The following is a 25,089-nucleotide window of genomic DNA, read 5'->3' as shown; positions in this document are numbered from 1 at the left end:
GCGGGCTGATACAAAAATCTCCAATAAAATATGGTTACCATTACATTGATCGTATGGTTACAATTTGTACCGTACCATGGAACTCCCGGCGGCACCGACCGTGAGGAATTACCGCCATTTGTCTTCCGTGAAAGGTGCGTAGTGACGCATTGCCGGTAACTGGCCGCATTTACACTGTTGCGTAATTTCACATTTTACTATTTACGTTTTTGTGTTAAGTTTTAGAATAGGATAGTTTCTTACATAATAATTACTTTATATTAAGCGTCAAAACTCGAAATTACCACGGAATTTGTATGAAAAAGCAACCTGTGACGTCATAGAAAAACGTGTCAAAATGTCGCACGTATTATTTACATTTTTCTTTATTAAAATTCCTCTAAAAGTAAAATAGAAAAAGGAAAGGTTTCTTGTTAGTTTTAGCCCTGTCTTTATTTAGTAAGTAATCAGAATATCATAATTTAACTTTGACGTAGGAAACTACCCAATTCCGGACCTCACAAGGAAAAACGAACTCCTAGGATCACTTTTGAAGACGAAAAATTTAAATTTTCAGTATTAAGTACTTACGTATATATGAAGCTACTCACAACGGACATAAGTACTAAAAAAATAAATATATTAATACGCGTTTTAAGCAGGGATATGAGACCTGCCTAAACTCGGTAAGAACCCTTTATTATGTGTTTTAATTATTTTAAATATATTCCAATTCAAACACTAAGGTGTGTCGCTAATAACTTTGTATTTGTTGTAAAACTAATAACAACTGGTTTCTGATATTGTACGAAGTACCTCAATAGGTACTTCGTACCTCAATAGGTATCATACATTTTTCCAAAATATTTTATGGCAAAAAAATATTTTAGTTTCCGAAGAGACTAAAATATATTAAGGTGTAGTTCCGTTTAGATTGCTGCCTTTGTTCTACCTTCTTGGAAGAGTCATTATAAAACCAGGCGGTCTACATCAGGCCTTTCGTTGTATGCACAGTACAATACAATGTTAACACATGTTGTAGGTATGATGTCGGGACAAACCCTATCCGGGTTTAACGACGTCATAATAATGATTATAACAATTTTTTCTACCAATAAATGATTTAAAAAAAAAACTTTTGGCTGCTTTTGTCACATCAGCGATTCCAGTTTTCGAACGTAGTATTTTATTTCAGAATTTCTAGCAAATATTTAAGTCGAAGTGTGTCAGGATCGAAGCAAATAAAATTCCACAGTCTCTGCTTACCTCGGTGGGTTATAGAGTTTATGTATATTAAAAAAAAGGCTAGGGTTTAACGCCACCTTAAGACGTAGCAGGGGAATTGATATCGCAAACCTTCCACAGTGATACGTGGAATGAGAATATCCACGGTGAGTGATCGGCTCTCGGAATTCCGATATACGGAGGCGATAAAATCGCTGCGTGTATATTGCTTCTTGCATTTTACATGTGAACATGTGTGTGTATAGGAGTGGAATTCTCTGCCGTCTTCTGTATTTCCGAATGCATATAACCCGGGTGCTTTCAAGGTCAGAGTAAACGGGCACCTTCTGGGCGAGCTCGTTCCATAGGGCCAAGAGCAAACCCATCACTTGTTACTGTGGTGTCCCTTTATAATAAACGTATCTTTCTTTCTTTCTTTCTTTCAAAGGTAAAAACAAAAAAACATAATGCTACGATTTTCGACGGGAAAAGCTTGTTTGTAATCAAGTAATTTTTGAAACGTGCTTTTTACAATATGAATATGGATGACGTGGCCAGATCGTAGAATTCATCATTTCATGATCAAATCAACATTTTATTTTATTTTTATTTTTTTATTTTTATTTAAAGGGATAGTAACAAATCAAATATACTTTATTGCACAGAACTAAATTTCGACAATCAGACATAACACATGAATACAGTAAGTACAATTTGGGCGGCCTTATTGCTCTAGAGCAATTTCTTCCAGGCAACTACTACCAGGAAACAAACATTTACAAACAACTTGGATACGGGATGGTGCAACAAGAAATAAATAACTAAAAGTAAACTAAATTTAATAATATAATAAATACTCTATACGTATATTATATTAATAAATACTCAATTTAATATATACGTAATATGTACATATTTACTAAAATTATGAGTTGGCTATTTCATAAAATATGACATTTCATGAAATAATCGAGTATATCATGAAATGATCAATTCGAAGATCTGCCCACGATATGAATAAAAACACACAAAAACTGGATTGGGCACACGCATTTGACGGCCATCTTGATAACCTAACTATTGTGGTCAAAGATGAAACTGCCTTGTATGAAACTGTTAATGGATAATTAATTATCTATATAAAGTTTCAGTTTATACAGTTTCATCTAGAGTTAACAAAAACCGTAATTATAAAATACGGCTAAGCCAAATTAGATCCAATTTGTCATCTTATTTATTATTAAATTATTCAATTGAACTTTGCTTCGCTGATTTTCCTATTTAGACTTATTATCCTTTATTTATGAAAATGTTGTCTATGGTCGAGTAAATTTAAACAAGTTTAAACCAAACAGTGTTTAAAACTGCTTTGAGGTAAAGTATGTAAATATTTAAGAAATATAACAATAATATTCATCGACACTTTTTGGTGTTACGTTATTCTTTATTTGAATTCGTATTTTTTTTAATTCATCAAAAAAATACAAGAATACATTCGTCTGCACTTATTGGTGTTACAAATTCTCTGTTTGAATTCGTAAATCTTTCTCTTATCTTTATCCGCACGTCTTTGTTAAGACGTGGAAACCGTCTGGGGGGGACTCCAAGCCCATGCTTTAAGGGCTGAAGTACCCAGACACATCCGGCTCCGTTTCGTTACTGTTCCGGAGTGTTCCGGATTCCGTTTCGTTACTGAAAGGATTATTTACTTAGACTGTTTATCTAACATAACATAAACTGCCTATATACGTCCCACTGCTGGGCACAGGCCTCCCCTCAATCAACCGGAGGGGGTATGGAGCATACTCCACCACGCTGCTCCAATGCGGGTTGGTGGAGGTGTTTCTACGGCTAATAGCCGGGACCAACGGCTTAACGTGCCCTCCGAAGCACAGAATCATCTTACTTTTTCGGACAATCAGGTGATTCAAGCCTGAAAAGTCCTTACCAAACAAAGGACAGTCTCACAAAGTGATTTCGACAATGTCCCCATCGGTAATCGAACCCGGACCTCCAGATCGTGAGCCTGACGCTCTAACCACTAGACCACGGAGGCTGTTTATCTACTATTTACTTAATAGGCTACTTGACAACCTAGTCAAATGAGATACTTTTTAAGAAACGTCAAAACGATAGTTTGCATGGAAATACTGTCCTGTGACGTCATCAATAAATGCGGTGAAACGTCGTACTCATTGTTACTTGAATCACAAATAAAATTAAAAAAATAAGTCATCATCAGCCCATTAACGTCCCCACTGCTGGGGCACGGGCCTTTCCCATGGATGGATAGGGAGATCGGGCCTTAAACCATCACGCGGGCCCAGTGCGGATTGATGGTTATTAACGACTGCTAATGCAGCCGGGACCAACGGCTTAACGTGCCTTCCGAAGCACGGAGGAGCTCGAGATGAAAACGTTTTTTTGTGGTCACCCATCCTATGATCGGCCTTTACGAAAGTTTCTTAACTTCAACAATCGCAGCTCCTCAAAAAATAAGTAGATAAGTAAAATTAGACTGAATTTTGATCATCTTAGACTGGCTCCTATTTTTCTAGGTTAGCATTTTATAATTTATGTTTGACCCAGTCAAATACCCTATTCTGACAGGTTTACTAATTCGCTTCTATGCTGAACTATGAGCGAATAAAAGCTGCACATCTTCCCAATAGGGTACGTTGTAAAACCAATTAAGGGATTTAATTTCCTACGTAATATATCGGACCTTCATTAAATAGCACCTAGCTAAATAGTGTTAAGTAATTTGTCGAAAAAGAAACATTTTGATGAAGTGTGACGACCTATTCTAACACGTTTTAGAACAGAGAGTTGAAATGAGAGGCTAAAATTACATGAATTTTAAACATATTTTTTTGCTTCGACATTTAAGAATAAGAATAAAATAAATTTATTGCCACTTTGATAGACTTAAAATTAGTTTTATCTCTTTCTTGCACTATTTTAGAGCTGTTGAGCTATTTTTTTTTTGAAGAAAGAGCTGAAGTTCCACGAATAATAAAGTGTTTCCATATTTAAAAATCTTAAATATATTTATAACTGTTGTTTATTAATTTTGCTGTGTGCTGTTTGTAACTGTCAGTACTATTCAGAGGCGGAGGACAGGAGTCCTAGTATGGCTTTGTAATATACTACTCTGGGCGCCATTCCACATGCGTCAGACAGAGTACTGCGGGGCGGAAGGCAAGAGGGAAACCACTGCCCTATTTTTCCCTAAAAAGTAGCATGGAAAATGCTGCACCGACAAGAGCGTGGTTTTTAAATTGATGATGATGATGAAATATATTTATATGTTTTCAACAGTCAACCTAAAGATAAATTAAGTTTTGTCCACCAGAAATTTAGTTTTGAATTGAATTGAATTGAAAAATATGGGCATCATTATTGGTGCTGATGGCTCTATCTCTTTCTTGTACCTATTGTAAGTGAAGGATGGTTTGTGTTTGCCTGAACAGTCACCATTTTGTCGACTAATACACTGTAGGTACAGTAACTGCCCGAAAAGGTTCGTTAGTTTTAAAGTTAATTCTTTGCGGGGTTGCGAGTATTTATAACCCTTTTGAAAATTTGTCACAGTAATGCCAATTGCACAGAAAATTATACTCTACTGTTCGAAAAAAAAATATTAGATTTGATGGCAGCAACTATGTTATCTTTTTAAATAGAGCGAATTTGATGAGGCTGTTGAATTGAAACCCAATGTCATATTTTTTGTTGATAAAGCAAAACCTCATTGATGGATGACATTTGTTAAAATGTTGGCAGTTCTGTTTTTGTACCGGTATGTTGGTATAAGTGATTCTAAATTTAAAAATATCTTTATATATTCAGTAGGTAACATAGTTACACTTTGAATCGTCATTTTTTAAATAACGAACGTCTCATCCGCCTAATACTATTACAGCTTCTCACAACATGTTTTTTATTCTTGCAGTGCAAGCGAAAATTTACCTTATGGTGACGAATCTTTTCACTCCCTAACTGCACAATACGGTGTGACCCTGTACCATGTGTTCTACAAAGCGACAGGCAGCCCTTTTTCATTCATAGCAACAAAAAGACTCATTAATTACGTTACAACAATTACTAAAAGAGTTACGGGAAAGTTATTGGCTTGTAAATTTAATTAGTGGGTTGCACAATAATGGCAATAAATAAAAACTTGGTGTCAGGTAAGGAACATAAAAAAGTCACTTTGGTGCACTGCTGGGCACAGACCTCCCCTCAAACAACTGGAGGGGTATGGAGTATACTCCACCACGCTGCTCCACTGCGGGTTGGTGGAGGTATTTGGGCTAGTAGCCTGGAACCAACGGCTTAGCATGCCTTCCGAAGCACGGAATCATCTTATTATACCTGGACCTGCACTTATTTACACTAATTTAATCTTAAGTGCAGTTTTCACTAACACAATTGCCTCCAGCATTATAGACGGCGATGCGGCTCACCACCAATCATGTTGGTCTAACAGAAAACTCAGTGCGGTGTGGTTACTTAGTTCATGTTGCGATGGACCTGCCATCATACCTGCAAATGTACATTCTTTGTGAGATCTGAGTGTTCCAGACTAACGACCATTAGGTGGTGACCATTGCCACCATCTACAATGGTCGAGGCAACTGTGTATGTTTCTTTAACATAAACTAAACTAATGAGCACAGGCCTCCCTTCAATCAAGCGGAAGGGCATACTCCACTACGGATTGGTGGAGGTGTTTTACGGGTAATAGCCGGGACCAACGGCTTTACGTACCCTCTGAATCACGAAATCATCTTACTTTTTCGGAGAATCGGGTGACTCAAGCTTGCAATGTCCTTACCAAACAAAGGACAGTATTAAAAAGTGAAAAACCTAAATGTAACCTACTGCACCGTCTACCAGGCTGAGCTTCTCGCTCTCTGCGAAGCCACTCGGGAAGCTCTGAAGCGTAGAGAGACCAGCTTTGCCATTTATTGTGACTCTATGGCGGCTCTCCTTACAGTCGTGAACCCCGGAGCCCTCCACCCTCTTGCCGTGGAAACAAGAGACGCCATTCACTGCTGTAGCATCCAGAACAAGAGCGTCTCCTTGTTCTGGATAAAAGCTCACGCGGGGTTGGAGGGTAACGAGAGAGCCGACTCGCTCGCAAAGGAAGCCGCCTTAAAGTCCAAACGCAAGCCGGACTATGATATGTACCCGGTATCATTCGTCAAACGTTTTATCCGAATGGATACGCTTGACGAATGGAACCGGAGATACAGCACGGGGCACACAGCGTCCACCACCAAGCTGTTTTTCCCGAGTGCGGTTGAGGCGTACAGGACGGTACGCAAGCTGAGTATCACCAAGGAGCTGACCCAGGCTCTAACGGGGCACGGTGGTTTCTCTGAGTATTTGACTCGCTTCAAATGCAAAGAGAACCCAGCGTGCGCCTGCGACCCTGGCGTATCTGAAACCGTCCCCCATTTGCTGGTAGAGTGCCCCATATATGGTAAAGACAGATTCGATCTAGAGCAGTTAATTGGAAATAAAATTGAAATAAGAAATTTAGAGCAACTTATCACCGATAAGAAAAATTATAAAGCTTTTGTAGCCTATGTAACAAAAATTGTGAAATTAGTTAATAAGAAAAATAGTTAAAGTAAACTTGATTATATTGTATATTGTGCTAGTTATACATATAATAGTCAAATGTTAAAATAGATAGATATAAGCAATTAGAATTAAGATTAAACATAGTGACAACTGTTTAGCATGTAAGAAATAGATTAAGAAAACATTGTATTGTCTAATAAAAATTTGGTAAAAAAAATAATAATAAAGAAAACCCCTGTGTCCAGTGTCCGTCTCCTAATAGTAATAAGAAGTAGAGTAGGGAATTAGGTATGAAAAGAATGAAAGACGATGAATGAAAGTGCGAGAGGCATAAAAGCGAGAACTGGCATGGTAATAGAGGAACAGAATGAAAGTGTGCGTAGCGTAGGGCCCCTTGCGGGCAGAATAGACATAAGAGATAGATTGTTAACATATGTAAGTGATTGATAAGGTCCCTGCCTATCCTGTGCGGCAGGGGTATTAGTATATATAAAAATAAAAAAAAAAAAAAAAAAAAAAAAAAAAAAAAAAAAAAAAAAAAAAAAAAAAAAATGTAACCACTAGACCACGGAGGCTGTTATTACGATTCTTTATTTACTCCCAATCCGGGAAAGAAATAACAATATCCAAAAATTTGCTATACCTTCGTTATACAGGGTGTTAGTGACATTGTAACGAATACTAATTAGGATTATTCAGACCATGATTCTGAGTTGATTTTTGTTGGATTTTCCTGTCGGAAAATTCACTTTTGCGACGGAAAATTCCACTTGTTATCAACTGAGAATCATGGCCTGAATCATCCTTAAAGTTTTCGTTACGATGTCACTAACACCCTGTATAGTATTGTTCTAGCTACGAATCTGCCCAGACTATCTTGTGTGAGGCGCGCCACTATTTCCCCTAATGGCCGATCCGATAAGTGGTACACGCTATTCCGAAACATTTTGCTACCATTATGTAAAATTGAAGGTAGCTAAGGTAAGTAGCGAGGCTTCAGGTGAAATGCTAGGTAAATTGCACGTCTTAAGGTATGGAAATTGAAGATCGGTACCTATGAAAGCAAGTTTTGAGACACATGGTCATTACAGATATGTCGTGGCCAGATCTTGGAATTGATAATTTCATGACGTGTTCAACCATTACATGAAATAGCTAATGTTTAATCATATTTCAATTAACATTTGGCCATATCATTAGTATAGACGGTGTACATGCTATGTGGTGTAATAAAAATTCAAATAGTCGATTAATTTCTTAAGTTCAAAATTATTTACCGAATCAATACTATCGAAATTAAAACACATAATAATGGGTTCTTACCGCGTTTAAATGGGGATATGAGACTCCCGATATTTCGACACGGGATATCATCCCGTGATCATGGCACTTGCAATATGATAATAACCGCGTAAACTTAAAACAATACTATCGATATGGAAAATTGTACAATTACATTCATCGATTATAAGACTTAAATAAAATAGACACCAGCGCCACTATCGGTGGATAATGTTACTAATTTTACGATATGATTGCCAACGTTTGGCCATATCATGAAGTAATCAAGCATTTAGTTGCTCATGTCGTTAAACGTTTTCTGCTCATTAATCTGGCCAAACTACATCATGATGTGGCCAGCGAATGATATTCTATTTCTATCCGAAATATGACCATTCCATGAAATGATCCAGCACATCATGATTTGATGAATCCTAAAATGTGGCTACAACAGATATACAGATTTCACTCAGGCAGGTTCTGAATTCAAATCAATTTTATTGCACAAACACATAACATCAAAACTTACACAGAACATAAAAGGAGTACCTACAAAAAGGTGACCGCTTCTTTGCCGACAGCGTTGCTGAGCGGTGTCGTGTTTCTTGTTTTTTTGGACGTGACTTATTGTAGATTTGCCGCAGATGGCATTAACTACTTGGCCGGACAAATGGGGAGCGCTGAAGGCTCTCGCCCGGTACAACGTTCGGGCGCGAACCTCGGCTCAGGGCGTCGTCTGAGAGGAAAAATATTTGAAAGAATTAATCGACCCTAGTGGGTCGATAGCGATAAGCGCTGAACGTGGGAGCGGTGTCGTGTAGGAATCCCCGTATATATGTAGGAAAGTGAGAATGCTATGTAAGGATAATGAATGGGAATTTGATTGTTTATGGTATGAAAGGAGGATACTTAATGAATGGGACGTAAGGCAGTTTTAAAAAGTAAGAAAGGGAGTCTTTGTTGCGATGTCGGTCGGGTGAGAGGATTTTGGTTTTAATATAAGGTGTGTGTAAAATAAAAGGAGTAAAATATATCCAATCAAAAACATAAATGTAAAATGACGGCCAAGTTCAATATTATGATAAATGTCTTGGTTGTTGACTTTAACGACAAAAGAAATGAGATCTAAATGGGTGCCAAGTTCAATGGTCAGTCCTGAAATTTATTTATAAGTAACAGTATGACATATCATATCTTTTTATAACATAAAATAATGTATTGTAGCCTAAGGTCTGTCTTGGCTCTTGGTCTTGGCATATAGGCGTGATTATATATGTTATATGTTAAGTTAATCCACATACCTACCACATAAAGACCCGCTGTCATGAGTTTTGATTACTTACTGATTCTGAGATGTAAGAATTTACATCTATAGTTAGGTACAGGCACTAATTAGGTATTTATGTTAAGTGTTCATAATAGAATCTAATTATTTAAAAATTTCCAGTTTTATATTTTTTCCTTTGTATTCATCTAATTACCTATATGCATACCAAATTTTAACTCTCTAGGTCATCTGGAACTGGGTTAGAATTTTGATCTATAGGTCAGTCAGTCAATGATAAAAATGAGGATTTTTGGACATTAATATCTAAATAACCGTTTGAGATAAGCTTATGAAATTAAAGACACATATGTATCTCGCTAGTCTCAATATATGAGCCAAATTTGATACGTTTATGTGAAATAGATTTTGATTTATGAGGGGGTCAAAAGTGGCTCCAAATGGTTCGTGTAATATTACACACGGTGCGGCTCGCCAGTTCTGTTTCTTGAACTTGGCTTGACACGCGGCCGCGTGTCTAGATCCTGTGTTATTTCTACATCCCACATTATATCTGTTGAATGTCGGATCGTCACCGCTTAGACGTCGCAATGAAGCCATAAGCAAATGTGAAACTACACCTACACAACATCTTCCAAGTATTCTATCTATAAATTTTGAGCCAATCGGGAATCGAACCGCCAAAGTTCGTCACGGCAGAGAACGTGCTACCAACTTACCCCTTACCATCTGCGTTTAGCTACCTGCATAAATTGAAGTTACGAGAACGGGTTATGAATGTATATTACTCTGTATGGAACTTTAGTATCGTCTGTGGTAATTATGGTACACGTTGGTAAATTTACGCCTCTTATTACGCGTAATTTTGCTGCCGCATTTTATGCATGTATTTAAGTGAATTAACACTAAATATACCTACACGTATTTTTAACAGAAATTACATAAATACATGTACAACACAATACAATACACAATACGAAATGCTATGTTACACATACATATAAAACATAACATAACCAGCCCATATACGTCCCACTGCTCGTGGCTGGGCACAGGCCTCCCCTCAATCAACCGGAGGGGGTATGGAGCATACTCCACCACGCTGCTCCACTGCGGGTTGGTGGAGGTGTTTTTACGGCTAATAGCCGGGACCAACGGCTTAACGTGCCCTCCGAAGCACGGAATCAACTTACTTTTTCGGACAATCAGGTGATTCAAGCCTGAAAAGTCCTTACCAAACAAAGGACAGTCTCACAAAGTGATTTCGACAATGTCCCCATCGGGAATCGAACGCGGACCTCGAGATCGTGAGCCTAACGCTCTAACCACTAGACCACGGAGGATGTATGTTACACATATAACATTGAAAAATAAAACAATTATTAATTCAATCCACATTCCTAAGCAATGTGTTTCGGAGGTATGTGACTTAACTATATAGCTGGTTTCCGTTCACTGGTTGGAAGGTCAGAAAGGAAGTCAGTTCTGTAAAAACCGGACCTGTCAAATGTTCACGTTAGGTAAGCGGACCCTGTAGAAATAGGATACGTTATACTTCTTTGTGCTGAAAACGCATACAGATTCTTAAAAATCGTACGCTGACAGAACTTTTTGCATGGAATTAAATTCACTATCGCAGAACGGATAAGGTCGATTTTTGTAAAGTTTTGAAAAATCAGATGACGTTATTAGAAGAAAATTGCGCATAATAATAAAGCCAACGAATGGGTGTATTATACTTTCCACTACTGCCTATCCCTTTGAATATACAGGCGTGGTAATATATAAAACACTACGCAATGGAAAAGTTTGAAAATGTTGCCTAGTTTTTGGTACTGGTGTGTTGTAGCTTTTCTTTACCTAAACAGATGCCTTCTCCATTGAATCTCCCAAAGTACCTCCATTCAGCTTCCATGATTTATCATCCCTGCATGTTTTCCCTCCCAAACCGACTCGATTGAAAGCAGTATCATTTGTCACCTTATTGCAACCCACCTGCCTTTCTGACTCGCATTTATTATATTATATTTTTTGTTGAAAGTTTGAGACTTTTGTAAAGGTTTTCGTTGGGAATGGAATTATTTTGCCAAACATTTTCATGGTGATATTACATGTACTTACTTTCAATGTCTTGATACTTATAGGCAGTATCGTGAGCGCTACTAACGCTAACAAAACAAGTGAAAACTTACATCAACTACATACATTTTCATTCATTTGATTAACATTAGCCTAGCGTAAACCTAAACACTGCTGTCCAGAGATACGGGAGAAGACCTCAACGGTTGCAGAGGAGGAGATGGGAGCCATCGGTACGGCAATGCAGCACAGAAGATGCGAGTCACAGGGATTGTAACCTGGAACCTGACAGAGAGCAGAAGTAACTGTCAGTGTTCTATACAGAGGCAGAGGACAGAAGTTCTAGTACGGCTTTGAAATAGACTACTCTGGGCGCCATCCCACTCGCGTCAGACAGAGTACTGCGGGGCGGAAGGCAAGAGGGAAACCACTGCCTTATTTTTCCCTAAAAAGTAGCAAGGCGAATGCTAGTGATGTGTGAAACCTGAACTGTGTAACTAAAGATAACAAAAAAGTCCACGGATGTTAATGGAACTAATTAACAAGTCATAATGGTTCTGTACAGAATCTGTGACACCAGCGCCGCGGCTGCAGGACTTCCTCGTGGTGCGTACTATATTTTACCTATTATCTTTAGCCTTCGTAAGGCGAAGTCTCTCTTGGGTCGGTCCCTCATATCTGAGGATCGTGGTCAACATCAGGGTTGCACCTGGAGCGGATGATCTGCCTCCACCGGTTCCTGTCCAGCGCTTCCCTTACTACTGTGTAGAACTTGGATGACGACGAGTCTTTCACTTGACCAGTCCATCTAGTTGGTGTTGGTACTTATGTCGTAAAATTTCATTCCCTAATTAAGGGATCATGGCATATCCAATCTACCTTATTTTATTATAGTGCGGTCTCAACGCTGATTTTCAAAATGATAACTTTTTATTTAAGCGTCTATTTTTAAAAACAACTTTTCCTTTCACAAAATTACCCGATAAAGCAAAAGTTAGCTAAGTTAGACACTTTATCAGTTAGAAAAATAAAGCCTCTTTTCAACGACTTTTGGCCATTACCTGACGTTATGGCGCAAGAAATATTTAAACTTAATTTAAAAAGGATTAGAGCTATTTTAGAAACCCTTCGTGCTTAGGGGAGTACGGAAATTACTTCTCCGCCATTTTATTTTGATGGGTTTGCTCTTGACCCCATTCTTCCAGTAGGTAAAGGAGTCGACCGTGGAGCGAGCTTACCCAGAAGATGCCTATTCACCCGTGACTTAAAGGACCCCAGGTTACAGGATGCAGAAAACACCGACGCCGGCAGCCCATTCCATTCCTTAGCTGTGCGCATTATGAAGGATGAAGCGAAGCGCTTGATGATTGATGGAAATACACTAATATGAGATGTTGCTGGCAACACAAGCATAAAATAACTATTATTTTTGGCATGGCAATAATGTACAAAATGGAATGGCCGACACCTCCCGCGAAAGTGTATTTGAATAACAATTTAATTAAATAGTAACCAGGAACAATCTGGTGTTTTGCTGCAATTGGAGCTCTCGACGTCTCATTATTTACTACACATACAGTCCACACCAAGAGCCGAACAAAGCGGTAGACCGGACTATACTTAAACGATAAACTTGTACATAGATGGCACTGTGCGCCGAACCAGAAAGTAGTAAGAAAAACACATTGAGCAGACACTCATACATACCTGAATTACACAGTTCCCGACTACAATATTTAGAAAGTTCTACTTGTGCTACTTAGCAATAAGGCAGCCGATTCTGTTTCTCTTGTCACTTTTGTGATTGTGATTAATGTTGTTTTTATATGTGCAAAAAAGCGTTTTGTATTGTATTGCATTGCATTGCATTGCATTGCATTGCATTGCATTGCATTGCATTGCATTGCATTGCATTGCATAGCATTGCATTGCATTGCATGGCATTGCATTATTTTAACAATATCACGTGTCGCCAAAAAAAATGACATAAGTACTTGTAAAGTAATACACAAGCGTGCAAAGTAATAAAATGTACGCAAAACTTCAAGGGATTACCAGTCTATGTCATTTCCCGTCTGCAGTAAGAAAAATACTAAAAAAAAGATAGCTGTAACCCCATTACACTTTCTTAATAAATTAAAAATATTATGCGGTTTGCGGTCTACAATGTTTCTTTTTTCATAATAACGATAGTGTTATGCACTCTAATAAATTAAAGTCAAATGACAAAAGAAATAATGATAGTACGGATCTTGTAAAACTTGTAATTTACTTACATTGTTTTTAAGGTTTTGAACCTCAAAAGGAAACCCTTATAGGATCACTTTGTTTTCTATCCGTTTACCGGGTGAGAGCCTTCAGCGCTCCCCATTTGTCCGCCCAAGTTGTTGCCATCTGCAACAAATCTACAATAAGTCACGACAAAAAAAACTGTCCGTTGTCCGTGGATCATGATCCTACTTCTCAGGAACGCGTGGAATTATCAAGTTGAAATCAACATTGAATAAGTACTTATGTCTGCGGTCTCTTGACTCTGAAAATTTTTTTAGCCTTATTTTCATACATTTCGTAAGTAAAGCAAACTTGTTGGGAACTTCCCATTGACCTACAATCATGAAATTTGGCAAAAAGGAACTTTTAATATAAGGCATCGAAATATAATCAGTAGGGCTAAATTGCGCAACGTGATAAAATTTTGTCACGGTCGTTTTATCGATTCTTACGATATAATTATGTCGTTTTGTCGTTTGGTGCTAATATGTGAACCCAAATAAGTCAAGTTGTTCTGTCAACAAACACATGGCACGCATGTTAGAAAAAAAACAAACTTATCGACTTCGACAAAATTTATTTAATCGATTGATAATTTTATCACATTGCGCATGTTTATTTATTTATTTATTTATTTATTTTGAGGAAGACTTACGGCCATATACATTTTCTAACATTATAACCAGACAATAACTAAAGGCTAATTACAAGTCTCCACCTAATAGTGGCTAAGTTATTTACCCTTTTACAATTATAAAAATCAAGAATTAAGTAAGTAGGTTAAAGCAGGTTAAGTAAGGTAGGTACAAACATATGACGTTCTCAAACTAGGGCTAATAAGTCACTTGTGTCTCAAAGAAAGTTTTTACCCCGCAGGTAGGTTATAAACTTATAAGTTATACTTAAGTACTTACCTATATTCACGAGTTCACAGACTAACGAGAGCCTCAGAACATGAAATCATACTGCCTTTGTTTCGTAACCCTTTGTTCTTTACAATACAAACTGAAATTAATCCACCATCTAATGCTAATGGCATTATTTGAACATTTTGAACTATGGTTTGAAGGTTATGTTTACATTTACGTAATTCGGTAAGTAAGGTATTTTTCAAAGTAAGTATTTTTATTTATAATTTTAAATTAAAATTTAAGTTACTTATAAAAAAAACTAATTTGATATTTTTTTGCTTTTCATGCAGTAGGTAGTTATTTATTTTCATATTTTTTTTAAAAAAAAACGTCTACTTTAGGAGGCGGCTGAATGTCGTTTATGCCTTTGCCTGTGTTTAATTTGTATTAAAATGTTAATATTGACGTCTTGTTAGGGTAATGTGCCCAAATTGTGAGCGGTCCCTAAGAGTACTCAGGCCTAATAAGATAGACATAAATAATATTTTGTTTATTTTTTCATTTCTTTAATTAAGGTTGAATAGTTTTTGCTTCATTGAAGATGTTTATTATTACATGAAGTTTTTTAACCGCGCACACTTTGGACACCTTACCCTAGCGATAACCACAGATTATATTACATTTTATTATTTATTATAAACGTCATTTGGCAACGACAATTTGGGTAAACACTTAAACAGACTACCTTTAGAGGTCATATAAACATACAACATAAACATATACCTAAGCCTACGTATATACGTCCCACTGCTGGGCACAGGCCTCCCCTCAATCTACCGGACGGGGTATGGGAATTTAGAGGTAACATAAAGGTTAAATATATACACGATATTTGCTAAAATGAACACCATCCGATTGATTTGGGAGCTAAAAAAGAGAAATAAGGCAAATTAAAACGGAATCTCGAAATGTTTTCAGAAATAGAGTAACTTCTTTTTGCCTTAAATACTTACCAAATTATGTGCTCTATAAGCAGTAAGCATAAAGTATGAATATGCCTGCTAAAATTCGTACAACATAAATAAAGTACTGTACTGTAAAAAAGTCCCCGCGGCGCATCACAGTGGAGCAGCGTGGTGGAGTATGCTCCATACCCCATCCGGTCAATTGAGGCTGCCCAGCAGTGGGAAGCAGAATCAGAATTTGCCTTTCAACTGTTTTAAGACAGTAGTTAAACAGAAACTTTACAAAAAAGGTTATTATAAAGTTAGTGATTATTTAGAAGATATGAATGCCTGAGAACTGATATTAAGCAGCTAAATTACTCAATTGTATAAAAATATTTTATGTTTATTTTTTCTAAAGAACGTCTAGGGCTCTGTGCCGAGGTTTTTCTCGCAGCTTCTTTTCCCCGGCTATACAGGTTGTGAGAAACTGCAGTAGTTTTAGGCGGATTCGTTATGCAAAAATTGACGATTCAAAGTGTAACTATGTTACCTACTGAATAAAGATATTTTTGAATTTGAATTTGGAACGTTTTAGGCTATTCTTGTACTTATCGTTAGAGAATTTGGTTACCGATAATTTGGTTGGGATAAGATATCTAAACACCAGTTAGGTAGTTTCAACAAATACCTAAGTTTTCTGGCTTCCACCTTTGTCTGATACGTATCTTTATTGGTGCTGTTCCAAACGCTTCGAATGATAAAAATGTTACCCCAAATGTTATTTTAAACTCGTTTTAAGAACACGCAAACTTTTTTGGCATATAACAAAAGGTATGCACCTCTTTTATGCTCGCTTGGCAACCGATCAGACGTGTGTCGGATGTTAGTTTGCTTTTATGTAACTAAACAAAGGTGAGCGTCAGAATCGCTGGTTGTCTGAACCGTTGCCCAATGAGAGTTGATTCAAGAATTGCTACATATTTGCTTATATTTGCTACATAGTTTAGATAATTGCTACATATGATATATATTTCGAAATAAGATTTTCTTTTTTAACCAGCCATACTGACGTTTGGTTAGCTGGTGGCCTCCTAGTTTAAGGTCAAGCATACGGAGTTACCCAAAACGTGTTGTGCCTATAATTGCTACATATTTACTTCATTTATATATTTTAGTTGTAGCCTTATACGTACATTAAATAAAAAGACAGCTTTCATTTGAATTTGTCCAAGGAAAAAGTGCCTGACAAAATTATAAAGGCAAATACCTAATTATGCAGCGCAAGCCGAACAATATTTTTAGGCTCTGGCAACCGAATGTAAGCTGACTTTTTATTTAATGTACGTATAAGGCTACAACTAAAATATATAAATGAAGTAAATATGTAGCAATTATAGGCCCAACACATTTTGGGAAACTCCGTATGCTTGATCTTAAACTAGGAGGCCACCAGCTAACCAAACGTCAGTATGGCTGGTCAAAAAAAAAATCTTGTTTCGAAATATATATCATATGTAGCAATTATCTAAACTATGTAGCAAATATAAGCAAATATGTAGCAATTCTTGAATCAACTCTCATTGGGCAACGGTTCAGACAACCAGCGATTCTGACGCTCACAAACAAAGGTATAAAAAAACAAAGTAAGTAAGTATCGTAGAAAACAATAACATTCCAGACAACATTTTGAATATGACAGAAAATAATCTTCTTCTTCTCTATGGTGTCAGGGTTACGATTGAGCCGCCACAGGCCACATACCTCCGAATGCATTTGTCGTGAATGTGGGTTTCCTCATGATGTTTTCCTTCACCGCTGAACACATGATTATCATTAAAGTATGGTCCAAACATGAATTCTAAAACAAATTCGACAATCATTAGTCTGTGCTAGATTCGAACCTGCGACCTCGAAATTCGAAGAGTTTTACCTTCGTAGCTAGACGCTCTCGGGCTGTTGTGGATGGGGGCATGAATTTTTTTTATCAGTTCTAAACAAAACAAACTTTGTTAAAAGCCCCTAAATGAAAAGAAAAAAACCTCTCCTTAACGGTAATGAAAACTGACGATGGTTTTGAGCGCGGAACATGCTTGCCTATAGAGTGCCTGTCATTCATGTTCCTAACGGGAAACTAGACGGAACACGAAAGTTCCTTTTTTCCTCTTTTATTTTAAAAACACCACCAACCCGGAGTGTGCTCCTCCGGTTGATTGAGTGGAGGCCTGTGCCCAGTGGGACGACACTGTGGACAGTGGGAGTGGGACGTAAATAGGCTGTTTATGTTATGTTATGTTTCTTAAAAACAAGCAAGTCAAGTCTGGGGCCAAGAGCAAACCCATCAAAGGTAAAAAAAATATTCCATAAGAGGTAGGCAAAAGTGTATCAGTGGTTTAAGGCCCAAGCCGGTATTGGAATCCTTAACACGTCGATGCGACGTCTTCTTCTTCTGTCGTGTGGGTTGTGTGGTATCAACCTAATCAACCCTGAATCAATGGGTTGGTAGCTGAAAAGGCCCCTGACATGACTTATGTAATGACTACGTACTTACATCAGTAAGTAGTAACCAGGGCCAACGGCTTAACGTGCCTTCCGAAGTCGGATCGTCTTACTTTCGGACAGCAGGTGATCAGCCTGTAATGTCCTAACCAAACTAGGGATCACAAAATGATTTTTGTGATATGTCCCCATCGGGATTCGAACGTAGGACCTTCGGATCGTGAGCCCAACGCTCAACCACTGGACCACGGAGGCCGTTAATAAAATACCATGAAAGGTAGGCAGAATTGTATCAGTGGTTTATCGAATCTGTAACACATCATACATTCTCCGAACAGGGCTATTTTTAACTACTTAGTAGAATTTGAATTCATGCATAGATCTGTAATGTATGAGCGTAATTGCTCGAGTACTTTTTCTAGGCGTTTAGTATTATTTTAATTAAGATGAAATTTGAGTAGTTTCTAATTTGATATTTGCCTCTTTGTAATAAATCTCGTTTTGGACGGACGTGATTCCTTATCCCGGAAGTTGTTCTGTTGGTCCAAGAATGCCTAGTGCCTTATAGGGCACCAGACAACAACAACAACAAACAACAATACAATAGATCATAGATAATTCATGTCACGTGGTTTTCAGGATTTGTGATATTACATGGGACTTTAAAACATACGAGGCGAAGAGTGAGTGTACAGTCATGAGCAATATAATGTACCCACTTTAGGACTCTGTCACACTAACATATTTGAGATTTAGTGAGACTTACAGTTCAATTTGTCAAAAAAGTTAATGTGACATGGTACCAAAGTGTATACATATTAATGCTCGTGACCGTACAGTCATGAGCAATATCATGTAACCACTTTATAACCCTGTCGCACTATCATATTTGACATTTAATGAGACTTACGGTTTAATTTGTCAAAAAAGTTAATGCGGTAAGGTTTCAAAGCCACTGAAAATGGAGTAAGCGTGGCCAATTATTAATTGGTCAGCAAAAATTTAGTATCGATCGCCATCGACTCGCAAAGAAGAAGTGTATGTACATATTAGTACTCGTGACCGTACTATACACCTTTGCCTACCCCTACAGGGATACAGGCGTGATGCTTTTATGTTGTATCGTAATGACTAGTTACTACATACTTTAAAGTGATAACACAATACATGTTCGAGAATTTAACAACCCTTAGTAATTACTTTTGTTTTTCCTAACAACACACGGTGTCACAGACTTTGTTCAGTCGCTCTTTACTCGGTACACCAATTCTCGCCGTCTAGCATAGACGTAACTAGAGTTGCAAACCGCAAGACATGGATGTATCGGTATCCGGTAATAGACAGAATCGATATTGCGGTATTCTTGGTCAGCTTAACACCAGATGGCAATTAAGTGAATGGTACAGTTAACACACTTATCTACAGGCTGTTAGTGACATCGTAATGAATACTGAGGGGGATGATTCAGATTCGATTCTGAGTTGATATCAAGTGGAATTTTCCGTCACAAAATTAATGTATTTTTGTGTTTTTTTTTTTAATTATTTTATTGCGATGGCAAATTCCACTTGATATTGACTCAGAATAATGAGCTAAATCATTCTCCTCAGTATTTGTTACGGTGTCACTTACACCCCGTACAAGTACGTTCAGGTGGCCATACAAGTTCGTACTTCTTTCTAGATTGGTATAAGAGATATTTTAGAAAATGTGACAATGTATAATATATTATTGTTTACGACTGTACAGGTAGCCAACCATACGAGTATGGGCGTTAGTGACACGGTAACGAACACTGAAGGGGATTATTCAGACCACGATTCTGAGTTGATATCAAGTGGAATTTCCACTCGGAAATTTCATGAAATTGTTTGGTTTTTAAATTATTTTCAGTTAAGTACATACTTTTACGACGGAAAATTCCACATGATGTCAAATTAGAATCATGGGTTCAATCATCCCTCAAAGTTTTCGTTACAAAGTGTGATTAAGCTACCTTTAGAAGCACATGCGTTAAGGTTGACGTTTTGGGTCGCAGTGTATAAAGGGCTTTGGAAGCTTCCAGAAATTTCAGGCTTCCATGGAAATGCTAGCACTTGCAAATGTGGCAGATTTCATTAGGACACGACAACGGACTGGTGTTGAATTGCAAATTGTGTTGGTCACCTCGATATTGTTGTCAACGTGTTTAGTAGGTAGAGAGTTTCAATTGCTTATAAGTTGATTTTTAAAATATAAACCCCTACGAAAACATTTTTTAAAAACACCTACAAATCGTCGCCTAACGGCCTCCGTGGTCCAGTAGTTGACCGTTGTGCTCACGGTCCGGAGGTCCCGGGTTCGAATCCCGCTGGGAACAAATCACAAAACTCACTTTGTGATCCCTAGTTTGGTTAGGACATTACAGGCTGATCACCTGATTGTCCAAAAGTAAGATGATCGGTGCTTCGGAAGGCACGTTAAGCCGTCGGTCCCGGTTACTACTTACTAATGTAAGCAAGTAGTCGTTACATGAGCCATGTCAGGGGCCTTTGTCAGCTCAATAGTAACGCTGACACCAAGGTTGACGAGGTCGAAAATTGTCTGAAATTGATTGCGAAATCGTTTTTTGAATTCATGGTTGGATCATAAATGATTATCATGTGCTCAGCGGTGAAGGAAAACATCGTCAGGAAACCGACATACCTGAGAAATGCGTTTCGAAGTTATGTGACTTATTCTGTATTGGCCTGGTTTTCCCTTCGCGCCTTGGAAGGTTAGACAGGCAGTCCCTTATGTAAAAACCCAGACCTGTCAAATCTTTAAATTTGGTAAGCTGACCCAGTGGAAACGGGATAATGCTAGCGAGATTATGACTTTCGGGTGTGGCTACTGTTAACAAAAAAATTCAAAAGACAAACACATTTCAAAGTCGGTAACATGTGGTCACAATTTTAAAGTAAGTAATTGAAAAGATTTCTGCCAAAAGTTAGGTAAGCGGACCCCGTGAGAAACGGGACAGTGAATATGTTACGGCAAAATGAATAAGATTTTAATCTTGTATAAATTAAAAATACTTAAACAAGTACATTCCATTCAACTACAATTGTAAAAACACACATATTATTATAAACAAAATATAAAAAATAATAATAATTAGAAACCTACTTCATGTCTATTCCATACCTTACTTTTGGACACCAAGTGTCTCGAAGGGCCAATAAAGTTAAGGTAGTGGTACTTTAATGTGTTCGAATAGGCCATGCTTTTTTTTTTTTTTTTTTTGACGTGACTTATTGTAGATTTGCCGCAGATGGCATTAACTACTTGGCCGGACAAATGGGGAGCGCTGAAGGCTCTCACCCGGTACAACATTTAAGACAACAGGCCTGAGGGTGCCCAGTTGGGCGCGAACCTCGGCTCAGGGCGTCGTCTGAGAGGAAAAATATTTGAAAGAATTAATCGACCCTAGTGGGTCGATAGCGATAAGCGCTGAATGAGGGAAATCGTCGACCACGCCGGCGGGGTCGGTATCGGGGTCCTGAAGTGTTTGGTGTCGCGAGCTGATTGGCTGCCTCTATGGCTAGGGTAATCGGGTCGTCGGGATCGTATATTACGTCCTTCGGACGCCGATACTTTTCAGTACCGTCCCTAAGCGGGATGTAATCGGAAGAATAGGCCATGCATTTAAGTTGCTTCATTAGATAAATATTGGTTGTATTAAGTTGAATGGATGTCGACTACTTAATTTGACTTCTTACATTTTTTTTATAATGCTATCAGTCATACTATCCCTTTTGGGGAGAGCCTTTTTTGACCTGACTATTGTTGGAGATTTGTCGCGTAATGGCATTAACTACTTGACCGGACAAATGGGGAGCGCTAAGGACTCTTACCTGCTGCTAGCCTTAATTAACTATATTACTAGCAGACCCCGCACCCTGTATTTCGGAGGTCCTTATTATATATATATGAACTGGGGAGTTAAAGTATGAATATGCCTATTCTTGCTTCTTGCTTCGGAAGGCACGTTAAGCCGTTGGTCCCGGCGGCATTAGCAGTCGTTAATAACCACCAATCCGCACTGGGCCCGCGTGGTGGTTTAAGGCCCGATCTCCCTATCCATCCATAGGGAAGGCCCGTGCCCCAGCAGTGGGGACGTTAATGGGCTGATGATGATGACATTTTATACCGCGTTTATTTGAACCAGGGGTAAGCAACAAACTTACAGTCATATTGCAATATCAGGATTCAAAGTTTATATAAATTGCAGTCGAATATTGGCAACACATGTGCTCAACTCCATTTGTGAGATACGATCTGGTACAACCCCGGAATAAACGCTAGACAAACTACGACTACGTACGGTCACGAGTACTAATATGTATACACATTGAAACCATGTCACATTAACTTTTTTGCAAATGAAACCGTAAGTCTCATTAAATGTCAAATGTGATAGTGCGACAGGGTTCTCAATTGGGTACATAATAGTACTCATAACTGTACATACGTAATAATCAAGTCCTCATCCTTAACGAGAGCCGTGGTAATCCAGTTGGTAGAACGCTTGACTCTCACTATGAGGTCTCAAGTTTGAATCCCAGCAGGGACCTAAACCAATGATTTGAGAAATTGCTTTCGAATTCATGTTTGGATTATAAATGATTATCACGTGCTCAGCGGTGAAGAAAACACCGTGAAGTAACCCGCATTCCCGAAAAATGCGTTTCGAAGTTATGACTTAACCTGTATTGGACTGGTTTTTTACCCTTCGCGGGTTTGAAGGTCAGACAGGCAGTCGCTTCTGTAAAAAACTGGAACTGTCAAATTTTCAGGTTAGGTAAGCGGACCCCGTGAGGAACGGAATAACGCTAAAGTCATGATGTATTCTTAACGAGATAGGAAGAGTCATAAACAAACAGAAGACATCTTCTAACTACTTACTTTTATAATGAAGTCCTAAGGTAGATATGATGGGGGTGATCTGGAGGGAAAATGACACATTGAAGCAATTCACCTAAAAAGCAATATTGCTATTCGACATTTGTTGACAAAGCGCACTTTATATGCGCACGTGTCAAATTGAAATATTGCTTTTTATTGTGAATTGCTTCAATTTTGGCCTTTTTAACTCCCCAGTTCATATATATATAATAAGGACCTCCGAAATACAGGGTGCGGGGTCTGCTAGTAATATAGTTAATTAAGGCTAGCAGCAGGTAAGAGTCCTTAGCGCTCCCCATTTGTCCGGTCAAGTAGTTAATGCCATTACGCGACAAATCTCCAACAATAGTCAGGTCAAAAAAGGCTCTCCCCAAAAGGGATAGTATGACTGATAGCATTATAAAAAAAATGTAAGAAGTCAAATTAAGTAGTCGACATCCATTCAACTTAATACAACCAATATTTATCTAATGAAGCAACTTAAATGCATGGCCTATTCTTCCGATTACATCCCGCTTAGGGACGGTACTGAAAAGTATCGGCGTCCGAAGGACGTAATATACGATCCCGACGACCCGATTACCCTAGCCATAGAGGCAGCCAATCAGCTCGCGACACCAAACACTTCAGGACCCCGATACCGACCCCGCCGGCGTGGTCGACGATTTCCCTCATTCAGCGCTTATCGCTATCGACCCACTAGGGTCGATTAATTCTTTCAAATATTTTTCCTCTCAGACGACGCCCTGAGCCGAGGTTCGCGCCCAACTGGGCACCCTCAGGCCTGTTGTCTTAAATGTTGTACCGGGTGAGAGCCTTCAGCGCTCCCCATTTGTCCGGCCAAGTAGTTAATGCCATCTGCGGCAAATCTACAATAAGTCACGTCAAAAAAAAAAAAAAAAAAAGCATGGCCTATTCGAACACATTAAAGTACCACTACCTTAACTTTATTGGCCCTTCGAGACACTTGGTGTCCAAAAGTAAGGTATGGAATAGACATGAAGTAGGTTTCTAATTATTATTATTTTTTATATTTTGTTTATAATAATATGTGTGTTTTTACAATTGTAGTTGAATGGAATGTACTTGTTTAAGTATTTTTAATTTATACAAGATTAAAATCTTATTCATTTTGCCGTAACATATTCACTGTCCCGTTTCTCACGGGGTCCGCTTACCTAACTTTTGGCAGAAATCTTTTCAATTACTTACTTTAAAATTGTGACCACATGTTACCGACTTTGAAATGTGTTTGTCTTTTGAATTTTTTTGTTAACAGTAGCCACACCCGAAAGTCATAATCTCGCTAGCATTATCCCGTTTCCACTGGGTCAGCTTACCAAATTTAAAGATTTGACAGGTCTGGGTTTTTACATAAGGGACTGCCTGTCTAACCTTCCAAGGCGCGAAGGGAAAACCAGGCCAATACAGAATAAGTCACATAACTTCGAAACGCATTTCTCAGGTATGTCGGTTTCCTGACGATGTTTTCCTTCACCGCTGAGCACATGATAATCATTTATGATCCAACCATGAATTCAAAAAACGATTTCGCAATCAATTTCAGACAATTTTCGACCTCGTCAACCTTGGTGTCAGCGTTACTATTGAGCTGACAAAGGCCCCTGACATGGCTCATGTAACGACTACTTGCTTACATTAGTAAGTAGTAACCGGGACCGACGGCTTAACGTGCCTTCCGAAGCACCGATCACGACCGTACTTTTGGACAATCAGGTGATCAGCCTGTAATGTCCTAACCAAACTAGGGATCACAAAGTGAGTTTTGTGATTTGTTCCCAGCGGGATTCGAACCCGGGACCTCCGGACCGTGAGCACAACGGTCAACTACTGGACCACGGAGGCCGTTAGGCGACGATTTGTAGGTGTTTTTAAAAAATGTTTTCGTAGGGGTTTATATTTTAAAAATCAACTTATAAGCAATTGAAACTCTCTACCTACTAAACACGTTGACAACAATATCGAGGTGACCAACACAATTTGCAATTCAACACCAGTCCGTTGTCGTGTCCTAATGAAATCTGCCACATTTGCAAGTGCTAGCATTTCCATGGAAGCCTGAAATTTCTGGAAGCTTCCAAAGCCCTTTATACACTGCGACCCAAAACGTCAACGGTAGTTGACGTTAGGTATCATA

General features: G+C 38.4%; 1 protein-coding gene across 1 annotated transcript in view; it reads left to right on the top strand.

Moving 5' to 3' along the window:
- The first annotated feature begins 6,183 nt into the window (after positions 1-6,183).
- LOC126370417 (uncharacterized) overlaps positions 6,184-25,089 on the top strand; it is a 52,368-nt gene continuing 33,462 nt past the window's right edge. The window contains exons 1-2 of the mRNA XM_050015254.1: positions 6,184-6,691; positions 12,006-12,046. Coding sequence (XP_049871211.1) covers positions 6,184-6,691; positions 12,006-12,046 — 549 coding nt within the window. The remainder of the gene's footprint in view (positions 6,692-12,005; positions 12,047-25,089) is intronic.

The sequence above is a fragment of the Pectinophora gossypiella genome, chromosome 10 (genome assembly GCF_024362695.1).
Source record: "Pectinophora gossypiella chromosome 10, ilPecGoss1.1, whole genome shotgun sequence".
Lineage (NCBI taxonomy): Eukaryota > Metazoa > Arthropoda > Insecta > Lepidoptera > Gelechiidae > Pectinophora > Pectinophora gossypiella.
Note: the sequence above shows the minus strand (reverse complement) of the source record. Positions and strands in the feature narration are given on the sequence as shown.